Source organism: Trichechus manatus, unplaced genomic scaffold, assembly GCF_000243295.1.
Source record: "Trichechus manatus latirostris isolate Lorelei unplaced genomic scaffold, TriManLat1.0 scaffold00097, whole genome shotgun sequence".
Lineage (NCBI taxonomy): Eukaryota > Metazoa > Chordata > Mammalia > Sirenia > Trichechidae > Trichechus > Trichechus manatus.
Window position 1 is genome coordinate 5,218,500 of NW_004444033.1, and position 24,540 is coordinate 5,243,039.

The 24,540-nt window shown below is 39.5% G+C and overlaps 1 protein-coding gene across 2 annotated transcripts in view; it reads right to left on the reverse strand.

The window, feature by feature from the left end:
- The window catches only part of COPG2 (COPI coat complex subunit gamma 2), a 216,293-nt gene that overhangs the window by 161,701 nt on the left and 30,052 nt on the right, over positions 1 to 24,540 (reverse strand). For both annotated transcript variants that reach the window (XM_023737111.1, XM_004382679.2), the window contains exon 5: positions 444 to 523. In XM_023737111.1, coding sequence (XP_023592879.1) covers positions 444 to 523 — 80 coding nt within the window. The remainder of the gene's footprint in view (positions 1 to 443; positions 524 to 24,540) is intronic.

Here is a 24,540-nt window from a genome sequence, read left to right on the forward strand (position 1 = left end):
AACCAACAAAGATTGTTACATTTTGTGTGTGAACTTTTTCATGGGTTTTTACAATAGAGGTCTCATACAATATTTGTCCTTTTGTGATAAAGTATGAGTTCTTTATATATTATGGATGCTACCCTTTTGATGTGTTTGTTCCAAATATTTCGCTTAAGTGTATCATTTGCTTTTTAGTTTTGTTTATGTTTTTATAAATTTTTTATTTTAATGTAATCAAATCTATAATTATTACCCCTGTGACTTTTTTCCTTGCTTTATAAGATAGGGATGGTTTCTTATGATGACAGCTACATTTTAGAAAAGAATACTTTAAGAAACTTTATTCTTTTAAGTTCTTACTGTCCTCCTTACAGTCAAAAAGGAAATTCAATAGAAAGAGAACAGCAAATATTCCACTAAATACATAAATCTCCCATCCTCGACTTTGACCAGTCACATACCTGCTCGTGACAATGATCACATCCTCAGAGATGGTAGCCATTTCCTTGATTGTAAGGTAGCACATTCTTCTCAATGTTTGCTGAAAAATTATTTATAAAAGCAATAAATTCATAAATAAATGGCTTTTTAAAGTGTTTGAAGTAAGGACCCCAAGTATATCTATTGAGAAAGTGATTCTTTAAGAAAAATTCTCATCCACCCAAAAAATCTGTTTAAAAATAGCCACATGAGAAAATATTAAGAATACTACTATTTCCTAAACACAAACAATTGATGCACTGACATGGGAAACAACTAGGTGGAAACATAAAAATTCAAATAACCATATGGGTCTTTCTACAGAGAGACCCAAAGTGAGACCCTGATAGCATTCGCAATATACTGAGTCTAAAGATACACGTTTTTCAAAGTGTTAAAGGCTTACCCTGGAAAACAATATATTTTAAAAATTCCTTAAAAACATGCATGGAGAGATGTGCAGACTGCACTCTCCTCAGTTCAGCATATACAGATATTTCTTCTGAATCCTAAATGATTTATGGTTAGAAAACCACCTTCCATTTTCAATGATCATTTCCACTACCCATTTCTAGATGGATACCTATATCCAAAATAAGTGCTAAATAAAGAATAATAAAGCTTCACTTACCCATCTCTGACTCACCTGGCTCTCTGACTTATTCATACCCTATGGGCAGTGGTCAAACATCAGCTTCCACTAGCTTCTCTAGCCTCATTCCCTTCCCAGTGACTTCAAATTTCTTATAAGTAGGGAAACTTAAATTTATCAGACCCAGCTCCAGAGCCCAAGCTGTGGAGAGACTCTGGGGAAGACTACCAAGTCTATTAAGGAAAAAAGAAGAAAGGAACGAGGATCCTGTGTGATTAAACACAGATAAAATCATCCCAAAAGAGAAAGCCCTACCCTTAGTGGGAAAACACTAAGAAAAGATCTGAAATCTAGTAAATCAAAACACTCACTTCTGAGAAATAAAAAGGAAAGGACTTGAAAATACGTAGGAGGCAAGTAATCTCAGGAAGACAGTGCTTATGAGGAAAAGAGGTGACTTGGAAAGGGAGACTTCCCAACTTATCTTGTTAAGGCCAGCATCATCCAAATACACAACCCAGGAAAAAACATAAGAAGAAAAACAAAAAAACTACAGATCAATACGTTTCATAATTTTAACAAACAGAAACCAAATGTCCCTGGGTGGCACAATGATTAAGTGTTCGACTACTAGCTGAAAGGTTGGCAGTTCGAACCCACCCCGGGGTACTTTGGAAGACAGGCCTGGCTATTTCCGAAAGGTCACAGCCTTGAAAACCGTATGAAGCAGTTCTACTCTGCACACATGGTGTCATGGATTGAACTGTGTCCCCCCAAAATATCTGTTAACTTGACTAGGTCATGATTCCCAGTACTGTATGATTGTCTACCATTTTATCATCTGATGTGATTTCCCTATGTGTTGTAAATGCTATCACTATGATGTAATAAAATGGATCAGCAGCAGTTATATTGATGAAGTCTACAAGATTAGGTAGTGTCTTAAGCCAATCTCTTTTAAGATATAAAAGAGAGAAGTGAGCAGAGAGACATGGGGACCTCATACAAGAAAGCAGCACTGGGAGCAGAGTGCGTCCTTTGGACCTGAGGTTCCTGCGCTGAGATGCTCCCAGACCAAAAGAAGACTGATGACAAGGACCTTCCTCTGGAGCCGACGGAGAGAGAAGGCCTTTCCCTGGAGCCGGCACCCTGAATTTGGAACTTGTAGCCTACTAGACCGTGAGAGAATAAATTTCTCTTTGTTAAAGCCATCCACTTGTGGTTTTTATGTTATAGCAGCACTAGATGACTAAGACACATGGGTTGCCATGAGTTGGAATGGACTCGATGGCAACTAACAACAACATACAACGATACAGATTTATTCCAAGAACATAAGGTTGTTTAACATTTGAAAACAAATCAATGCATTTCACCGTATTACTACACTAAAAAAGAAAAACTATGATAATCCAATAGATACTGAAAAAGCATTTAACAAAATTCAATACCCAGTCATGAAAACTATCTCCCAGCAAACTAGAAGTTGAAAATAGCTTTTCAACCTGATAAAAAGCATCCGTAAAAAATGGTGAAAGACTGAATGCCATCCCTAAGATCAGGAGCAAGGCAAGGGTGTCCCCTCCCATCACCTGTATTGAACACTGAACAGTAAGTGCAAGAAGGCAATAAGGTAACATAAAGAAATAAAAGGCATGCAGATTAGAAAGGAAAAAGTAAAACTGTCCTTTTTGAAGATGATATGATCATTTACATAGAAAATCCAAAGAAATCTCCCAAAATAGTCCAGGAACTAATAAATGAATTTAACAAGATCACAGGAAACAAGGACAATACATAAAAATCAATTTAATTTCTATAAACTACCAACAAACAATTCAAATACAATAGCATCAAAAGATATTAAATACTTTAGGGATAAATTTCATAAAAACATGTGCAAGACATACATTGAAAACTATAAAGTACTGCTAAAAGAAATTAAATAAAGACACCTAAATAAAGGGAGATATGTACCATGTTCCTGAAATAGAAGATTCAATATTGTTAAAATGTCAGTACTTCTCAAATTGATCTTTAGATTGGCTGCAATCCGAATAAAAATTCCAGGAAGCATTTTTTGTACAAATGGACAAGCTGATTCTAAAATTCACACGGAAATGCAAAGGACTTAGAAGAGCCAAAACTATTTTGGGGAAAAAAAAAAGAAGACTCACACTACCTGATTTAAAACTTACTCTAAAGCTATAAAGCCCCCACGTGTCTGTTAGTTTGTTGTATTGTGGGGGCTTGGGTGTTGCTGTGACGCTGGAAGCTATGCCACTGGTATTCAAATACCAGCAGGATCCCCCATGGTGGTCAGGTTTCAGCTGAGTTTCCAGACTAAGACAGACTAGGAAGAAGGACCTGGCAGTTTACTTCTGAAAAGAATTAGCCAGTGAAAACCTTATTAATAGTAGCAGAACACTGTCTGATATAATGCCGGAAGATGAGCCCCTCAGGTTGGAAGGTACTCAAAAGACGACTGGGTAACAGCTGCCTCCTCAAAGTAGAGTCAACCTTAATAACATGGATGGAGTCAAGCTTTTGGGACCTTCATTTGCTGATGTGCAACAACTCAAAGTGAGAAGAAACATCTGCAAACATCCATTAATAATCGGAACAAGGAATGTACAAAGTATGAATCTAGGAAAACTGGAAATCATCAAAAATGAAATGGAACTCATAAACATCGATATCCTAGCATTAGTAAGCTGAAATAGACTGGTATTGGCCTTTTTGAATCAGACAATCATATGGTCTACTATGCCAGGAACGACAACTTGAAGAGGAATGGCATTGCATTCATCATCAAAAAAGAACATTTCAAGATCTATCCTGAAGTATAACACTGTCAGTGATAGGATAATATCCACACACCTACAAGGAAGAGTAGTTAATACAACCATTATTCAAATTTATGGACCACCACTAAGGCCAAAGATGAAGAAATTGAAGATTTTTACCAACTTCTACAGTCTGAAATTGATCAAACATGCAATCAGATGCACTGATAATTACTGGTGACTGGAATGCAAAAGTTGGAAACGAAGGATCGGTAGTTGGAAAACATGGCATTGGTGACAGAAACGATGCCAGAAGTCCCGTGACAGAATTTTGCAAGACCAACGACTTCTTCATTACAAATATCTTTTTCAGCAACATAAACAGCGACTATACACGTGGACTTCACCAGATGGAATACACAGCAATCAAATCAACTACATCTGTGGAGATGATGGAAAAGCTCAATATCATCAGTCAGAACAAGGCTGGGGCCAACAGCAGAACAGACCATTAATTGCTCACATGCAAGTTCAAGTTGAAACTGAAGAAAATTAGAACAAGTCCATGAGAGCCAAAGTACGATCTCGAGTATATCTCACCTGAATTTAGAGACCATCTCAAGAATAGATTTGACACATTGAACACTAATGACCGAAGACCAGATGAGCTGTGGAATGACATCAATGACATCATACAGTAAGAAAACAAGAGGTCATTAAAAAGACAGGAAAGAAAGAAAAAGTCAAAATGGATGTCAGAAGAGACTCTGAAACTTGCTCTTGAACTCCGAGTAGCTAAAGTGAAAGGAAGAAATGATAAAGTAAAAGAGCTGAACAGAAGATGTCAAAGGGTGGCTCAAGAAGACACAGTAGGTATTATAATGACATGTGCAAAAAGCTGGAGATAGAAAACCAAAAGGGAAGAACACACTCGGCATTTCTCAAGCTGAAATAACTGAAGAAAAAATTCAAGCCTCGAGTTGCAATACTGAAGGATTCTATGGGTAAAATACTAAACAATGCAGGAGGCATCAAAAGAAGATGGAAGGAATACACAGAGTCACTATACCAAAAAGAACTGGTCGATGTTCAGCCACTTTAGTAGGTAGCATAGGATTAGGAACCAATGGCACTGAAGGAAGAAGTCCAAGCTGCACTGAAGGCACTGGCGAAAAACAAGGCTCCAGGAATTGACAGACTACCAACTGAGATGTTTCAACAAACGGATGCAGCGCTGGAAGTGTTCACTCACCTATGCCAAGAAATTTGGAAGAAAGCTACCTGGCCAACCAACTGGAAAAGATCCATATTTTTGCCTATTCCAAAGAAAGGTGATCCAACCGAATGTGGAAAATTATCAAAAAATATCATTAATATCACACACAAGTAAAATTTTGCTGAAGATCATTCAAAAGGAGTTGCAGCAGTGTATTGACAGAGAACTGCCAGAAATTCAAGCCAGATTCAGAAGAGGACTTGGAACCAGGGATATCACAGCTGATGTCAGATGGATCCTGGCTGAAAGCAGAGAATACCAGAAAGATGTTGTGTTTTATTGACTATGCAAAGGCAATCAACTGTGTGGATCATAACAAATTATGGATAACACTGTGAAAAACGGGAATTCCAGAACACTTAATTGTGCCCATGAGGAACCTGTATATAGACCAAGAGGCAGTCGTTCAAACAGAACAAGGGAATACTGTGTGGTTTAAAGTCATGAAAGGTGTGCGTCAGGGTTGTATCCTTTCACCATATTTATTCAATCTGTATGCTGAGCAAATAATCCAAGAAGCTGGACTATCTGAAGAACAAGGCATAAGGATTGGAGGAAGACTCACTAAGAACCTGCATTTTGCTGATGACACAACCTTGCTTGCTGAAAGTGAAGAGGACTCAAAGCACTTACTGATGAGACCACAGACTTCAGTGTGGATTACACCTCAACATAAAGAAAACAAAAATCCTCACAGCTGGACCAATAAGCAACATAATGATAAATGGAGAAAAGACTGAAGTTGTCAAGTATTTCATTTCACTTGGATCCACAATTAAACACCCATGGAACCAGCAGTCAAGAAATCAAAAGACGCATTGCATTGGGCAAATCTGCTGCAAGAGACCTCTTTAAAGTTTAAAAAGCAAAGAGGTCACCTTGAAGACTAAGGTGTGCCTGACCCAAACCACCGTGTTTTCAATTATGCATGCAAAAGCTGGACAACGAATAAGGAAGACCAAAGAAGAATTGACGCCTTTGAAACATGGTGTTGGCAAAGAATATTGAATATACCATGGACTGCCAAAAGAACAAACAAACCTGTCTTGGAAGAAGTACAGCCAGAATGCTGCTTAGAAGCATACTTTAGACATGTTATCAGGAGGGATCAATCCCCGGAGAAAGACATCATGCTTGGTAAAGCAGAGGTCATCGAAAAAGAGGAAGACCCTTAATGAGAAGGATTGACACAGTGGCTGCAACAACGGGTTCAAGAATGACAAAGATTGTGAGGACGGCAACAACTGTAAGGATTGTGAAACACGGGCAGTGTTTCATTCTGTTGTGCATAGGGTCGCTAAGAGTTGGAACCAACTCAACGGCACCTAACAACATAAAGCTATAATAAACAAGACTCTGTAGCCTGCGTTCTGCTGCAGACCCACCAAACAAATCATAGAAGCAATACTTGAACAGATGAAACTGTTTGTAAGTAACTTAACTGCATCCCAGAGCAAAGTTCAAGAATAATTATACTGTCATGCTTTTTTATCTAGTCTGTCAATCTCTGCCTTTTTTTTTTTTAACATTTTATTGTGCTTTAGGTGAAAGTTTACACAGCAAATCAGTTTCCCATTCAACAATTCATATACAAACCAACAATTCATATACAAACTGTTCCATGACATTGGTTGCTGTCCCCCACAATGTGCCAGCAGTCTCCCTATTTCCATCCCTCCAGTGTCCCTGCCCCTCTTTGTCTTCTCATCTTTGCTTCTGGGCAAATATTGCCTGTTTGGTCTCATACAGTTGATTGTTCTAAGGAGCACATTGCTCACCAGTGTTATTGTTTATTTTATAGGCCAATCTATTATTTGGCTGAAAGGCGACCTCAAGTAGTGGCTTCCGTTCCAGGTTAAAAGGGTGTCTTAGGGCAATAGTCTCAGGGGTTCCTCTAATCTCTATCATTCCAGTAAATCTAGTCTTTTTTATGAATTTGAGTTTTGTTCTACATTTTTATCCCATTCTAACCGGGACCTTCTATTTTGTCCCTGGTCAGAGTGGTCAGTAGTAGTAGACAGGCACCATCTAGTTCTTCTGGTCTCAGGGTAGAGAAGGCTGTGGTTCATGTGGGCAATTAGTCTTTTGGGCTAATTGCTTCCTTGAGTCTTTGGTTTCCTTCACTCTCCTTTGCTCCAGATGGGAAGAGACCAATATTTGAATCTTAGATGGCTACTCACAAGCTTTTAAGACCCCAGATGCTACTCGCCACACTAGGATGTAAAACATTATCTTTATGAACTATGTTATGCTAATTGACATAGATGTCCCCTGAGACTATGGTCTTCAGCCTTCAAGCCTAGTAACTCAGTCCCATGAGGTGTCTGGATATGTCTAAGAAGTTTCTATAGCTGTACCCAGTACATGCTCTATTACATATATGAACATACATGCAACACATACAAATATGTATATATAAATACCCACCATTATACCCATATATGCACTCGCATGCCCTCCAATACACCCTCCCCCATCTATATAGCATACATATCTACCTACGTAACCACGCGCAAATGTTTGTTATTACTGTTGCTGCAGATTGTATATGATACAGTAGTTACTGTAGTGTCCTTTATTCTTGCATACTTCTCAGTGTCTTCATTTGCCTTGGTAATGTTGTGCCAACTTCCCCTATATTGTGTATTGCCTTTCCCTTCAACAGAATTAACATGTATCTACTATCTAGTGATTCTCCCTCCCTTTCTAGCTAATCATCAAAGAATGTTGCTTTCTATGTGTAAACCTATTCTTAACTTTTTATAAAAGCGACATCATACAGTATTTGTTCTTTTGTGATTGACTTATTTTATTCAGCGTAATGTCCTCCAGACTCACCCATGTTATGTTTTGCACACCCATCATTATTCTTCATCATTGCATAATATTCCCTTGTATGTATGTACCACAATTTGTTTATACATTCATCTGTTGATGGACATTTAGGTTGTTTCCATCTCAATCTCTGCCTTTTAATTGGAGTGTTTAGTTGATTTACAGTTAATATAGATATGGTTGGATTTAAATTGACCATTCTTCTATTTGTTTTCTATTTATTCCGTATGTTCTTTGATCCTTTTTCTTACTTTTCTGCATTCTTTTGGGTTAATCAAGTACTTCTAGTATTCTATTTTATCTCCTTTATTGGCTTAAAAAACAGCTTCATTGAGATATAATTCATATTGCATACAATTCACCTATTTATAATGTATAATTCAACATTTTTACTATATTTATAGATTTATACAAACATCACCATAATCAGTCTCGAACACTTTCATCACACACACCCCAATCTCCCCCAGTCATTCCTCCAAGGTTCTCCTAGTCCTAGGCAACTACTAATCTATTCTCTCTCTCTATAGATATGCCCATTATAGACATGTCATACAAATAAAATTATAGAGTATGTGAGAAAGGAAAAAAAGACAGTGTGGTACTGAAATAAGAATAGACATAGAGATCAATGAAACAAAATAGTATGTTCCAATCTGCAAATGTGACTCAATCTTCTTCCATATATGTCAACATGGTAACTCTCTTCTTTGCTTGTTGATATAGAGGAATGAGGAGCTCAATGTGGCCAGGTGGCATTCTTAACTTCCAGTTCAATGGAATCTGTGTTGTGTCTCCAGGTGGGAGCATTCCTCCCTTCAGAACTAAGACCCCTAGACCCACAGAGCACCGGGTCATGGGGACAGGAAGCAAAAATTTTGTGATTGGGTCACTAGGGGTAATAGTGAGTGGTGCTTCTCCTATCTCCATCCCTTGATTCCTGGAACAAAGAATCCTGACTATGGGACAAACAACCATATATTTGATGCTGGTTTAGAGCAAATACAGCCTCCTGAAGAACACTGTCCCAACCCAGCAAAGTGTTGCCAGCTAGCTGGCACTGTAATTGTACTTTAGGAGGCCATTCCATCTTTCTATCAAGCCAGCTGTTTCAGGATGATGGGGAACATGGTAAGATCAGTGAATTCCACAAGCATGGGCCCATTACTGCACTTCATTTGCTGTGAAGTGAGTCCCTTCATCTGAGGTGATGCTGTGTGGGATACCATCATGGTAGGTAAGGCATTCTGTTAGTCCACGGATGGTAGTTTTGGCAGAGACATTGCATGCAGGGAAGGCAAATCTGTATCCAGAGTAAGTGTTCCCAGTAAGAATGAAACACTGCCCTTTTGATGATGGAAGTGGTCCAATGTAATGAACCTGCCACTAGGTTGCTGGCTGATTGCCTTGAGGAATGGTGCCATATCAGGTACTCAGTGTTGGTCTCTGTTGCTGGCAGATTGAGCACTCATCAGTGGCTATAGCCAAGTCAGCCTCAGTGAGTTGAAGTCTATGTTGCTGAGCCCATGCATACCTCCATCCCTGCCACCATGGCCACTTTGTTCATGAGCCCACTGGGCAATGACAGGAGTAGCTGGGGAAAGAGAATGACTGTTTTCAACAGACCGTGTCATTCTATCCACTTGATTGTTAAAATTCTCCTCTGCCAAGGTCACCTTTTGGTAAGCATTCACATGAGACATAAATATCTTCACTTCTTTGGACCATTCAGAGAAGTCTATCCACATATCTCTTCCCCATAAACCCTGTCACAAATTTTCCAATCCTGTTCCTTCCAGTTCTCTGACCATCCAGCCAAACCACTGGCCACAGCCCAGTCAGTATACAATTGCACATCTGGCCATTTCTCCTTCCAACCAAAGTAAACAACCAGGTGCACTGCTCGAAGTTCTGCCCATTGAGAGACTTTCCCTTCACCACTGTTCTTCATGGAGGTCCCAGAAAGGAGCTGTAGTGTGGCCACATTCCACTTTCAAGGGGTGCTTGCATATCACACAAAACCATCTGAAAACCAGACACGAGTTTTCTCTTCCTCAGTCAACTGATCATAAGGAACTCCCCAGGAGGCCATAGGTGAAGATTGGGAAAGGGCAGGTAATATGGCAGAAGTGGAGACCATGGGCATTTGGGCCACTTCCTCACGCAAGTCCTGCTTGGGCCTGAGTTCATATATATCACTTCCATTTAATGATGGAATGCTGCTGTGCACGTCCGTCTTTATGGCTCTGGGGGTCAGACAACATACAGTTCATGATGGGTAGCTCAGGCCACATGGTGACTTGGTGGCCCATGGTTAAGCATTCAATCTGTGCTAAGGCCCAGTAACAAGCCAAATTCTGTTTCTCAAAAGGAGAGTAGTTATCTGCAGAGGATGGCAAGGCTTTGCTCCAAAATCCTAAGGGTCTGTGCTGTGATTCACCAACAGGGTCCTACTAAAGACTCCAAACAACATTTCTATCTGCCACTGACACTTCAAGAACCACTGGATCAGCCAGATCATATGGCCCAAGTGGCAGATCAGCTTGCATGGCAGCCTGAACCTGTTGCATAGCCTTCTCTTGGTCTGGGCCCCACTCAAAACTAGCAGTTTTTCAAGTCATTTGATAAACAGGCTGGAGTAGCACACCAAAATGAGGAATATGTTGCCTCCAAAATCCAAAGAGGACTGTCAGGTGTTGTGCCTCCTTTACAGTTGTAGAAGGGGCCAGATGTAACAACTTACTCTTCATTTTAGAAGGAATATCTTGACATGCCACACACCACTGGACTCCCAAAAATTTAACTGAGGTAGAAGGCACATAAATTTTTGTGGGATTAATTTCCCACACGCTAGCACACAAATGTTTTACCAATAAGTCCAAAGTCATTGACACTTCTACTTTACTAGGTCCAATCAGCACAATGTCATCAATGTAGCGGACTAGTGCAACATCTCGTGGAAGAGAAAAGCAATCAAGGTCCCTGTAGGCTAAATTATGACGTAGAGCTGGAGAGTTGATATACCGCTGAGGGAGGACAGTGAATGTGTACTGCTGGCCTCGCCAGCTGAAGGCAAACTGCTTCTGGTGTTCCTTTGAAACAGAATTGAGAAAAAGGCATTGGCCAGATCAATAATGGCATACCAGGTACCAAGAGATGTATTAATTTGCTCAAGCAATGAAACTACATCTGGAACAGCAGCTGCAATTGGAGTCACCACCTGGTTAAGTTTTCAATAATCCACTGTCATTCTCCAAGATCTGTTTTTTGCACAGGCCCAACAGGTGAGTTGAATGCGGATGTGGTGGGAATCACCACCCCTGAATCCTTCAAGTCCTTGATGGGGGCAGTAATCTCTGCAATTCCTCCAGGAATGCAACACTGCTTTTGGTTTATCATTTTCCTATGTAGGGGCAGTTCTAATGGCTTCCACTTGGGTTTTCCTACCATAATAGCCCTTACTCGTCAGAGATCCAATGTGGGGGTTCTGCCAGTTGCTGAGTATATCTATTCCAATTATGCATTCTGGAACTGGAGAAATCACTGCAGGATTGATTCAGGGGCTCACTGGACCCACTGTGTGATGAATCTAAGCTAAGACTCCATTAATAACCTGACCTCTACACACCCTCACTCTGACTGGTGGGCTACAGTGACACTTTGGATCTCCTGGAATCAGTGTCAGTTCAGAGCCAGTATCCAGTAATCCCTGAAAAGTCTGATTATTTCCTTTTCCCCAATGAAAAGTCTGAGTATTTCCTTCTCCCCAATGAAAAGTCACTCTCATAAAAGGCCATAAATCCGTTTGGGGGAGGCTAGGAGAAAGATTAACAGCATAAATTTTTGGCAGTGTAGTGGGGTCCTTCCTCAAGGGGACCCAGCCTCACCTTTATTCAAGGGGTTGTGGGTCTGTAAACTTGCTTAAGTCTGGGAATTGACTGAGGGGCCATGATACTTTATGCTGGTAATTTGAGTTAGACTGCCAGTTGCTTGACCTAGAATTCTTCCGCTTGTACAGCTCAAGAACATATTTAGCACATTTCCCATCTGTTTCACTCCTGGGGACACCATGACTAAGTAGCCAATGCCATAAGTCCATACGAGTCAGACTATTCTGATTACTGCTTTGACTCTGCTGTCCACTACAGTAACCACACATACCTTGTCTTTGTTGATTGAGTGCCACCACTTAGTCCCTACCACCACGGGGTCCAATCAGCCCCACTGTAGTTAGGTGTCTCGATTCAGTTAGGGCAGTTCCCACTATCAAATCTGACTTACATAAAATAGCAATCACAGCAGTCTTCAAGGATGCTGGGACTCCCTTCACAAATTTGTTCCTCACCGTTGTGGTAAAATATGTGTTCTCTGGGCACTCCATGTGTGGGTCTGTGGATCTAACCTGATAAATCCGCTTTAACATGCCAATTTCCCTAAACCTTTGGATACCTTCTTCTACAGTATACCAAGGGAGGTATGGTACTTCAACTTGATTTAGTGTAGGCCACCACATAATCCATGCTTCAGCGAACCAACCAAATAAACGATTGGATCCTTTCCTAACCTCTCACGCTAAAACACTGAATGAAGAATCTGTGCTTAGTGCACCCATATCAATAAACTCCAACTGATCCAACTTTATGTTCCTTGTACCATTATCCCAGACCCTTAATAGCCATTCCCACACATATTCCCCAGATTTCTGTTTGTACACATTAGAAAAATCAAACAGTTCTTTTGAAGTGTAGAGTACCTCCTCCTGGGTCACACTTTGTACTTCACCTTTTGGGGCTCAACGGGACTTAAGCCTAGTTACAGGCCTAAAAGCAAAATGAGTGGTGGGGGTGAATCTTGGGAACATTCAGCAATGTCTTGTAAGGCATCTACCCCAGGCAATGCCCTAGGCAATGACTTGGATGCCACCCCAGGTGATGACTCCAACTCTGCCCCAGGCAATATCTCAGACAAAGGCTCTTCAGACACAGCTGGGTTAATCTCATCAGATGGGGATCGAGGAGATAGTGGGAGAGTGGCTTAGCAGACAAAGATGGAGGAATCTCTTCAGATGGGAGAGGGCTTCTTCTGTTGGCAGGAGCGATTCAATGGAATTTAGGGTGTCAGTGTCCCCAGCTTCCTGATTATTTGCCCATACATCCCCATCCCAAGATTCGGATCCCATTTCTTCCCAATCAATGCCCTCACTTTAACTTCAGACACCATTCAAGGTTGGGAACTCAGTTGGCATTGTAATTCAGCCAGTCTTACGATAAGACTCTAGGTTTAGACTTTAGAAATATCAGCTCTGTTACTATAAAAAATAAGGCTTTCTTTCAGGACACAAGTGGCAATTTTGGGGTCTTTTATGCAGCACTTGAGCTGTGACTCTGAAGCTATGAGCTCATCTCTTTCTTTCACCACTTTGTCTAATGAAAGTAGGACCAACCAACCAGCTTCCCTATACTTTTCATTCTGTCAAACTTGTAAAAAAGTATAAAAAAATGCAATCATCCAGAACTTCACTTATCAACAATACTTAATCTACTGGTGGGGGTATTTTGTGTATTAATATTGCCATGTCATGCCACGGATTAGCAGTGCCCTCTTTACTGGAGGCAGAGTCATCAGTGCCTTTAAAACTAGTTAGACTTGAGAACCAATTTATAAAACTCATCCTTATGATTTTGTTTCTCTAGAACCACCCTTGGTACCAAATGTCCTAGGCTGGGTTCTCTAGAGAAGCATATATATAGAGAGAGAAAGAGAGAGAGAAAGAGAGAGATTCATCTCAAGGTTCACACAATTGTAGAGGCTGGCAAGTCCCAAGTCTGTGGGTCAGGCATCAGGCTGGAGGCTTCTCCTGACTTACGTAGCTGCAGGGGCTGACAAACTCAAGAGTGGCAAGTAAGACGGCAGGCTACTGGCTCACAAGCTGTGAAGGCTGACAAATCCCAAGATAGACAGGCAATACGGCAGGCAGCTGGCTCAAGTCCCAAGAACTGGACGACAGATGATGACAAGCTGGATTCAGGATCCAAAGGAAGCAAGCAAGCTTTGCCAGAATGTCCATATATATACTGAATGCAGTCCACACCCCCAAGGAAACTCCCCTTACAAATGACTGGTTGATCATATCAGATCACATCATGGAAAATGACTACATCATTACCTAACTGCCAAACTACATCATTACATAACTGCCAAACCAGTGAGAATCATGGTTCAGCCAAGTTGACATACAACCTTAACCATCACAATATGCATATTTAATTTTCCCAGAGGCATTTGCTGAGAAAAAGGAGAAAAAAGAGAAGAGGGAGGAGGAAGGAGGAGAAGGAAGAAGAAATAAAACCTTTACTTCACACCATATACAAAAATTAATTCAAAATGAATCATAAAGTAATTGTAAGACACAAAACTCCTAGGAAAAACCGCAGGAAAAAATCTTTGTCGTCTTTGGTAAGTTAGGCTAAGATTTCTATGACTATGCATCAAAAGTATAATCAGTAACAGAAAAAACATAAATTTGACTTCACCAAAATTAAAAACTTCTGTTCTTAAAAAGTCTATTAAGAAAATGAGAAGACAAGCCACAAACTAGAAAAAAAATATTTGCAAAACATATCTGATAAAGGACTTGTATACAGATCATATAAAGACCTTTCAGAACTCAATAATGAGAAACTAAACAACCCAATTTTTAAAAAATGGGCCAAAGATTTGAACAGATCCTTCACCATGAAAGATATATGGAAGGCAAAACAAGCACATGAAAAATGTTCAAGATCATTAGTCATTAAAAAAAAAACAAACCTGTTGCCATCAAGTGAATTCCAACTCATAGTGACCCTCTAGGACAGAGTAGAACTGCCCCATAGGGTTTCCAAGGAGTGCATGGTGGATTTGAACTTTTGAACTTTGGGTTAGCAGCCAAGCTCTTAACTACTGCACCACCAGGGCTCCATTAGTCATTAGGAAAATGCAAATTAAAATCACATTGAGATACCACTACATACCTACTAGGATGACAGAAGAAGAAGGAAAAAGGAAAAAAAGAATAAAAACCACTGACAATACCACATGCTGGCTAGTATACACAGGATGCAGAATGACTGGAACTCTCCGACAGTGCTGTTGGGAACATAAAATGGGACAGCCACTTTGGAACACAGGTTGGCAATTTCTTATAAACATGCACCTACCATATAATGCAGCAATCCCACTCCTAGGTATTTGCCCAAGAGAAATAAAATCTTATACAAAAACCTGTACGTGAATGTTTACAGCAACTTTATTCATAACCATAAAAGACAAGTAACAACCCAAATATCCTTCAACTGGTAAAAGGATAAACAAACTGAGGTACATCCATACGGTAGCATACTATAATAAAATAAAAAAGAATAAATTATTGGATAAACTAACATGGATGAATCTCAAATCCATTATGCTAAGTGACTGAAAAGAAAACTCAAATGGCTTCATAAAGTATGACATCCTTCATATGACATCCTAGATAAGGCAAACTTATGAAGAAAGAAAAGACAACACTGGTTGCCAGGGGCTGAATGTGGGGGGAAGAGATGATACAAAGTGGCTCAAGAACTTTCTGAGGTGATAGGAATGTTCTAAATCTGGAGATGGGTCCAACATGGCACTACAGACAGAAGCACCATGCCGTCCCTCCACAACAAAGACCCAAAAGCTAAGTAAAACAAAGACAAATGTCAGTCCTGGAACCGTAAGCATCAAATGAAGATACAAAGAACTCAACCAAACACTGAAAGGAATAAGAAACTGACAGAGAGCAGACGGTGAGGAGAGTTACAAGCGGAGGTCCCCTATCAGCTAATGCAGCATGGATCCATAATCATGGACTCCTATAGAAGATCAGCAGAAAGGAAGTACAGGAAAGCAGATTCACAGAGCTCCCAGCAGAAGACAGAGCACCCGGTAACCAGCGAGACACACTTTCCCAACCCCTACCCTACCTCCCCCTGATCAACCTTACCCACTTCCAGGCTGGCCAATCCTCAGCTTCACAGCAGGTCAATTCCCGTATTCCAGAGGGCTGATTTGCTGTTAACTGGCGGGCCAATTCCCGGCTTCCTGGCAGGCCGATTCCTGGTTTCCCAGAGGGCTGATTTGCTGCTTCCCAGCAGGCCGGTCCGCCGCTTCCCAGCGGGCCACAATCATGGCACAGGAGGCGCAGGTTCCGTGCCGCACAGATTTGCCCTGTCCACACCGGCCAGCTTCTTCACTGCCATTTCTTTGTTGCTGGTGTTGCTTTTTTTGGCCTCTTTTGGTTTCTTCCCTGCCCCTCACCTCCTCCTCCTCCCTTCTCTCAAACACCTGACTCTGTGTGCCATCTTTGCTTCTACTTGACAGGCTGTGAAGCACCGCTCAGCTGGGGTACTGCTCCCCAGTCTGCACAGCCATACTGGCAGGATCCCTGGGGGCTTTCTCCTTTTCTGTTTTTTCTTTTCATCTTTTTTAGTTTCTTAGTTTTTCAACTCTTTCTACTGATGTTCTTTTTCTGTCTCCTTAACACCTGGTGCTGTGTTTCATCTCCATCCCTTATAACCAGGCTGTACTGCACGGCTCGGCAGCCACTTCCCCAGCCTGCATAGCTGCGCCAGTGAGATCCCTGGGGGCAATTTTTAAAATTATCTATTTATTCTTTATTTTTTTATTTTTAATTTTCTTTATTTCTCAGTTTCGTGTCTCTCCATGCCAATGGCAAGCTCTCTCAGCATTTTTTTTGCTCCTGTTTCTCTTGCATCTCTCTCTTCTTTTCCATACTCAACCTAGCTCCACACATCACAACCTCCCCCTCTCCCTCACTCCTGCCTATCTGTACCATGTGCTGAACACTGCACTCTTGAGCAGCACAGGCACAACCTACAGGAATCTGCCCTGCACTGACCACCAGTTCACCCTGTCGGCCCCAGGTGACACAAACAACCCATCCAAGCCCTACCCTTCAGCTGGACCTGCCCTGCTGCACATAGCTGAGCAACTGGCCCTGCCCATTGGACAAGGAGGTGAAAAATATCATGTCCACAGACGAGCAAACAACAAAGAACACACAGCCCGCCCGCTCAGACATCACCAAATTTTTAAAAAAGGAGAACAAATCTACAATCAATAAAGTAACTAACTAGTTAATGTCCTGAAGACAGCAAACAATATCAAAACATACTAAAAAAACAGAACAGGATGGTTCCAGTAGGCGTCCAAAATAAAACACCAGATGACTTTCCAAAAGAAGAAAAGGCACTAGAACTACCTGATAGGGAATTAAAATCTCTAATATTCAGAGCTATCCAAAAGCTGAAGCAAAAAGCACATGAAAATGAGGAAAAAATAGAAAATTTCATGGAAAAGACAGACAAATTCATGGAAAATACAGACAAAAAAATGAAAGAATTCAGGAAAATAATACAGAAACAAAATGCCAAGATAAATTCACAACTAGAAACCATACAAAAACAACAATTAGAAATCCAAAAGATAAACAACAAGATTTCAGAAATGGACACTGTCACCAACGGGCTGAGGAACAGGTTTGAAACAACAGAAGACAGGATCAGTGAAACTAAAGACAAACACTTGGCTACAACTTTGAGAGAAAAATTAGAAAAAAAGAACAAAGAAAAATGAAGAAACCCTGAGAATTATGTAGCATAAAATCAAATACAAAAATATGTGAGTGCCTTGGAGTACCAGAACAGGAGGAGAAAACAGAAAACACAGAGAGGATCATTGAAGAATTCCTGACAGAAAACTTCCCTAATATCAGGAAAGATGAAAAGCTGACCATCCAAGAAGCTCCACAAACCCCATACACGATAGACCCTGAAAGAAAATCACAAAGGCATATCATAATCACACTTGCTAAAACCAAAGACAAAGAAAGAATCCTGAGAGCGGATCGACAAAAACGACGTCACATACAGAGGGGAAACAATAAGACTAAGCTCTTATTACTCGGCAGACACCATGCAGGCAAGAATGCAATGGGATGACATATAAAACCTTGAAAGAAAAAAAACTGCCATCCAAGAATAATATATCCTGCAAAACTCTCATTCAAATATGATGGTGAAATTAGGACATTTCCAGATAAACAGAAATTAAGGAATATGTAAAAACCAAACGAAATTTACAAGAATTATTAAAGGGAGTCCTTTGGTTTGAGAACAAACATCAGATAACAGCCTGAATCTAGGACACAAGTTTGCACCAGCCAGATACCAACCTAGGAAATGAACTCTCAAGGACTATCCAAAACCAAAAGAATTACAACAGGGAGCCAGAGAGGTTAATCTGCAAATGACAACAACATCAGAACAACAAAAGAGGGAATAAAAAGTGTAAGTATAGAACTTTCTAATGGAGATGAAGGCAAGGTGATAGCAAGTTTAATAATAGACTGGTTCAAACTTAAGATAAGGGTAAATTTCAAGGTAACCACGAAAAAAGCTAACAAACCTACTCATCAAAATAAAGAAGAAAAACATAAAGTCTCAGTAAAAACAAAATCTACAAAAACAAAAGAAATTTTTAAAAAATCCACAAATAAAAGGAATTCAGCACAGGAGAGTAAGAGCAACAAAAAAATCATAAGCACCACAAAAAAAAAAAGCACCACAAAATGACAACAATAAACTCACACCTATCAATAATTACACTCAATGTAAATGGCCTAAAAGCACCGATAAAGAGACAAAGAGTGACAGCATGGATTAAAAAAAACAGAATCCATCAATATGCTGTCTACAAGATGCACATCTTAGAAACAGAGACAGAAGTTTATTAAAAATCAAAGGATGGAAAAAAATATATCAAGCAAACAGTCACCAAAAAAAAGCAGGAGTGGCAATACGAATCTCAGATAAAATACATTTTAAATGAAAATCCACAGTAAAAGACAAAGAAGGGCACCAAGTCATGATTAAAGGGAAGATCCAGCATGAAGACATAACCATAATAAGATCTATGCACCCAATGACAGGGCTCCAAAATACATAAACTTTATCAGCACTGAAAAGAGAAATTGACAGTTCCACTATAATTGTAGGAGACTTCAACACATCACCCTCTGTAAAGGACAGAATGTCTACAAAGAAACTCAACAAAGATACAGAAGATCTAAAGGCCACAATCAGCCAACCTGACGTCATAGACATATACAGAACACTCCATCCAACAGCTGTAGAGTACACATTCATTTCCAATGCACATGGAATGTTCTCCAAAACAGACCACATCTTAGACCACAAAATGACACTCAACAAAATCCAAAACACTTCAATAATATGAAGTATCTTCTCTGATCACAATGTTATCAAAGTAGAAATTAACAACAGGAAGACAAGGGAAAAAAAACAATTACGTGGAAACTAAACAACACCCTGTTTAAAAACCACTGGGTAATAGAAGAAATCAAAGATGGAATCAAAAAATTCCTAGAATCAAATCAGAATGAAAATAAATGATACACCAAAACCTTTGGGACACAGCAAAGGCAGTGCTCAGAGGTCAATTGTAGCAATAGATGCACACATCAAAAAAGAAGGGATAAAATCAAAACATTAGCTACCCAACTCCAACAAATAGAAAGAAAACAGCAAAAGAAGCCTACAGCCACCAGAAGAAAGGAAATAATAAAGATCAGAGCAGAAATAAATGAAATAAAGAATAGAAAAACAATAGAAAGAATCAACAAAACCAAAAGTTGGTTCTTTGAAAGGATCAACAAAACCAACAAACCACTACCCAAACTGACAAAAGAAAAACAGTAAAGGACACAAATAACCCAAATAATAAATGAAATGAGGGACATTATAACAGACCCAACTGAAATAAAAAGGATCATAACAGAGTATTATGAAAAACTCTACTCCAACAAATTTGAAAATCTAAGGAAATGGACAAATTTCTAGAAACACACTACCTATCCAAACTATCACAAATGGATGTTGAAAATCTAAACAGACCCATAACAAGAGAAGAGACTGAAAATGTAATTTTTAAAAACTCCCAACAACAACAAAAAAAACCCTGGCCCAGATGGCTTCACTGGAGAACTCTAACAAACATTCAGAGAAGAGCTTACAACAGTACTACTCAAATTATTTCAGAACATAGAAAATGAAGGGATACTTCTAAATTCATTCTATGAAGCTAACAACTCTCATACCAAAACCTGGCAAAGACACCACAAAAAAGAAAATTACAGACCAGTATCTCTCATGAATATAGATGCCAAAATTCTCAACAAAATTCTAGCCAATAGAATTCAGCATAATATGAAAAAAAATAATACCCCACGACCAAGTAGGATTCATACAGGTATGGAAGAATTGTTCAACATTAGAAAATCAATCAACGTAATCTACCACATAAATAAAAAAATCACATGATCATCTCAATCGACACAGACAAGGCATTTGACAAACTCCGACACCCATTCCTGATAAAAACTCTCAATAAAATAGGTACAGAAGAGAAATTCTTCAACATAATAAAGTGCACCTATACAAAACCAACACCCAACATCATTCTTAATGGAAAGAAGCTGCAAACATTCTCCTTGACAACAGGAACAAGATAACGATGTCCTTTATCACCATTCGTATTTAACATTGTGCTGGAAGTCCTATCTAGAGCAGTAAGGCAAGAAAAAGAAATAAAGGGCATCCAAATTGGTAATGAGGAAGGCTAAACTGTCCCTATTTGCAGATGATATGATACTATATATAGAAAACCCAAAAGACTCTACGAGAAAACTACTGAAACTAACAGAAAGATTCAGCAGAGTAGCAGGATACAACATAAAAAATCAGTTGGATTCCTATATAACAACAAAGAGAACAATGAAAAGGAAATCAGGAAAACAGTACCATTTATAATAGTCCGTAAAAAAAATACAATACTTAGGAATAAATCTAACCAGGATGTAAAACACCTATACAAAGAAAACTACTAAACACTACTGCAAGAAACCAAAAGAGATCTACATAAATGTAAAAACATACCCTGCTCATGGATAGGCAAATTCAACACTGTGAAAATGACAATTCTACCCAAAGCAACCTACAAATACAATGCAATCCCAATCCAAATACCAACAACATTCTTTAAAGAGATGGAAAAAACAATCATTAACTTTATATGGGAACAGAAGAGCCCCCGGATAAGTAAAGCATTACTGAAGAAGAATAGAGAAGACGACTGGCAGAACCTGACCTCAGAAGCTACTATATAGCTACAGTAGTCAAAACAGCCTGATACTGGTACAATGACAGATACATTGACCAATGGAACAGAATCGAGAACCCAGATGTAAAACCACCCACCTACAATCACCTGAACTTCAACAAGGGCCCAAAGTCCATCACATGGGGAAAAGACAGTCTTTTTAACAAATGGTGCTGGCAAAATTGGATGTCTATCTGCAAAAAAATGAAAGAGGACCCATACCTCACACCATACACAAAAATTAATTCAAAATGGATCAAAGACCTAAATATAAAAACAAAAACTATAAAAATCATAGAAGAAAAATCAGGATTAACGCTAGAGACCCTAATATATGGCAGTAACAGGATACAAACCATAACTAACAACATATAAACTCCAGAAGATAAGCTAGGTAACTAGGACTTGCTAAAAATTAAAACACTTACACTCATCAAAACACTTCATCAAAAGAGCAAGATGAGAATCTACAGACTGGGAAAAAAATTTTGTCTATTACAAATCTGACAAAGGTCTAATCTCTAAAGTCTACAGGAAAATTCAACTCTTCTACCACAAAAAGACAAATAATCCAATTTTAAAATGGGCAAAGGGAATGAACAGACACTTCACCAAAGAATATGTTCAAGCAGCTAACAGACACATGAGGAAATGCTTACAGTCTCTAGCCACTAGGGAAATGCAAATCAAAACCACAATGAGATACCATCTCACCCTGGCATTACTGACACAAATCAAAAAAATGGAAAATAACAAATGCTGGAGAGGCTACAGGGAAATTGGAACTCTTATGCACTGCTGGTGGGAATGCAAAATGGTACAACCATTTTGGAAAACGATATGGTGCTTCCTTAGAAAGCTAGAAACAGAAATACCATATGATCCAGCAATCCCACTCCTAGGAAGTATCCTGGGGAAGTAAGAGCCAAACGAATGGACATGTGCACACTCATGTTCATTGCAGCATTGTTCACAATAGCAAAAAGATGGAAACAGATGCCCATCAACAGATGAATGGATAAACTATGGTACATACACACGATGGAATACTACCCAACGATAACGAACAATGATGACTTTGTGAAGCATCTCACAAGATGGATGAATCTGGAGGGCATTATGCTGAGTGAAATAAATAAGTCAATCACAAAAGGACAAACATTGTATGAGGCCACTATAAAAACTCATAAGAAGGTTTACACACAAAAAGAAACAATCTTTGACGGTTACGAGGGAGGGGAGGGGTGAGGATGGAAAAACACTAAATAGACAATAGATAAGTGGTAACTTTGGTGAAAGGTAAGACCATACACAAGACTGCGGAAGCCAGCACAACTTGTTCAAGGCAAGGTCATGGAAGCTCCATAGACATATCCAAACTCCCTTAGGCACCGAATTACTGGGCTGAGGGCTGTGGGGACCATGATCTCAGGAAACATTTAGCTCAATCGGTATAACATAGTTTATAAAGAAAATGTTCTACATTCTATGTTGGTAAGTAGGGTCTGGGGTCTCAGGAGCCTGTGAGCAGCCATGTAGGATGCCCCATTGGTCTCACCCATTGGGGAGCAAGGGAAAATGAGGAAAACTAAAGACACAAGGGAAAGATTGGTCCAGGGGCATAATGGACCACAACTATCACAGCCTCCATCAGACTGAGTCCAGTACAACTACATGGTGCCCAACTACCACCACTGACTGTTCTGACAGGGATCACAGTGGAGGGTCCCAGACAGAGCTGGAGAAAAATGCAGAACAAAATTATAACTCAAAAAAATACCAGACTTACTGGCCTGATGGAGACTACAGAAGCCCTGTGAGTGTGGCCCCGGCCACTCCTTTAGCTCAGTAATGAAGTCACTCCACAGGTACACTTTTTAGCCAAAAATTAGATCCATAGGGCAAAATGAGCCTGAAGGGGCGAGGACCAGAAGGCAGGAGGGGACAGGAAAGCTGGTAATGGGGAACCCAGGGTTGAGAGGGGAGAGTGCTGACATGTCGTGGGGTTGTTAACCAATGTCATAAAACAATATGTTTACTAACTGTTTAATCAGAGACTAGTTTGTTCTGTAAACCTCCACCTAACGTACAAAAAAAAAAAATGTTCTAAATCTTGGGTGTGGTGGTGGTTACACTATGCATTTGTCAAAACTCATAGAACTGTCCCCTAAAAAGAGTGAATTTTATTGTATGTAAATTTCATTTCCTCCTCCCCCCCCCCGCAAAAAAAAAGTGGTGGGTGAATGAAAAAGTAAGCCACAGAGAGGAAATGTTTTCAAAACACATATCTGATAATGAACTTGTATCCAGAATATATAAAGAACATTTATAACCCAGTAAGACGACAACCTAATTTAAAAAAAAAAATTGAAGATTTGAACAGACACTTCTCCAAAGAACACACACAGATGGCTTTATAAGCACATGAAAATTTTCTAAACATCATTCATTACTGGGGAAACGCAAACCCAACGATCTCATTCCTAGGAATTAACCAAAAAGAAATAAAAACCTAGTTCCACACAAAGACTTGTACTTGAATATTCTTAGCAGCTTTATTCATAATACCCATAAACTGGAAATAATTTCAATATCCATCAACTTGTGAAAGGACAAATAAATGAGACCACATCCATACAATGGAATACTACTCAGCAATAAAAAAGAATGAACTACAGATACATATAAAAAGTTTAATCAATCCCCAAAACTATAAGCTAAGTGAAAGAAAAAAGACATAAATCATAAAAGACTATACAATATCCTATACGATTAAATGGAACTCCAGAAAATGCAAAACTATATTGTCAGAAAGAAGACCAGTGGTTGCCAGATGCTGGGGGTTGGGGGAGGGTGTTGACAACTAAGGTATATGAGGGAACGTTCTGGGGTATGGAAAAGTTTCTATCTCAGGACTGTGGCTGGGGTTACATGACTATACACTGGAAAAAACTCATTGCATTGTACCCCTAAACTTGGTGAATTATACTGCATATAAACTATACTTCAATAAAACTGATTTTTTAAAGCAGTAAAATTTTAAATCTATTAATAAATGGGAAGAATACAAATAAGCAAATAATAACAGGCAATTCTCAGAAAAATAAAAAGGCTACTAAATGTATGAAGTTTTGACCTCAGCAGTAATGATCTAAATGCAAATTAAAACCACAATGAGAGTTCCGGCAAAATGGCACTCTAGGCAGAAGCACCACGCCGTCCCTCCACAGCAAAGATCTGAAAAACTAAGCCGAATAGAGAATACAACAATCCTGAAACCCTAAAACATCAAACGAAGAGATAAAGAACTCAGCCAAGCACCAAAT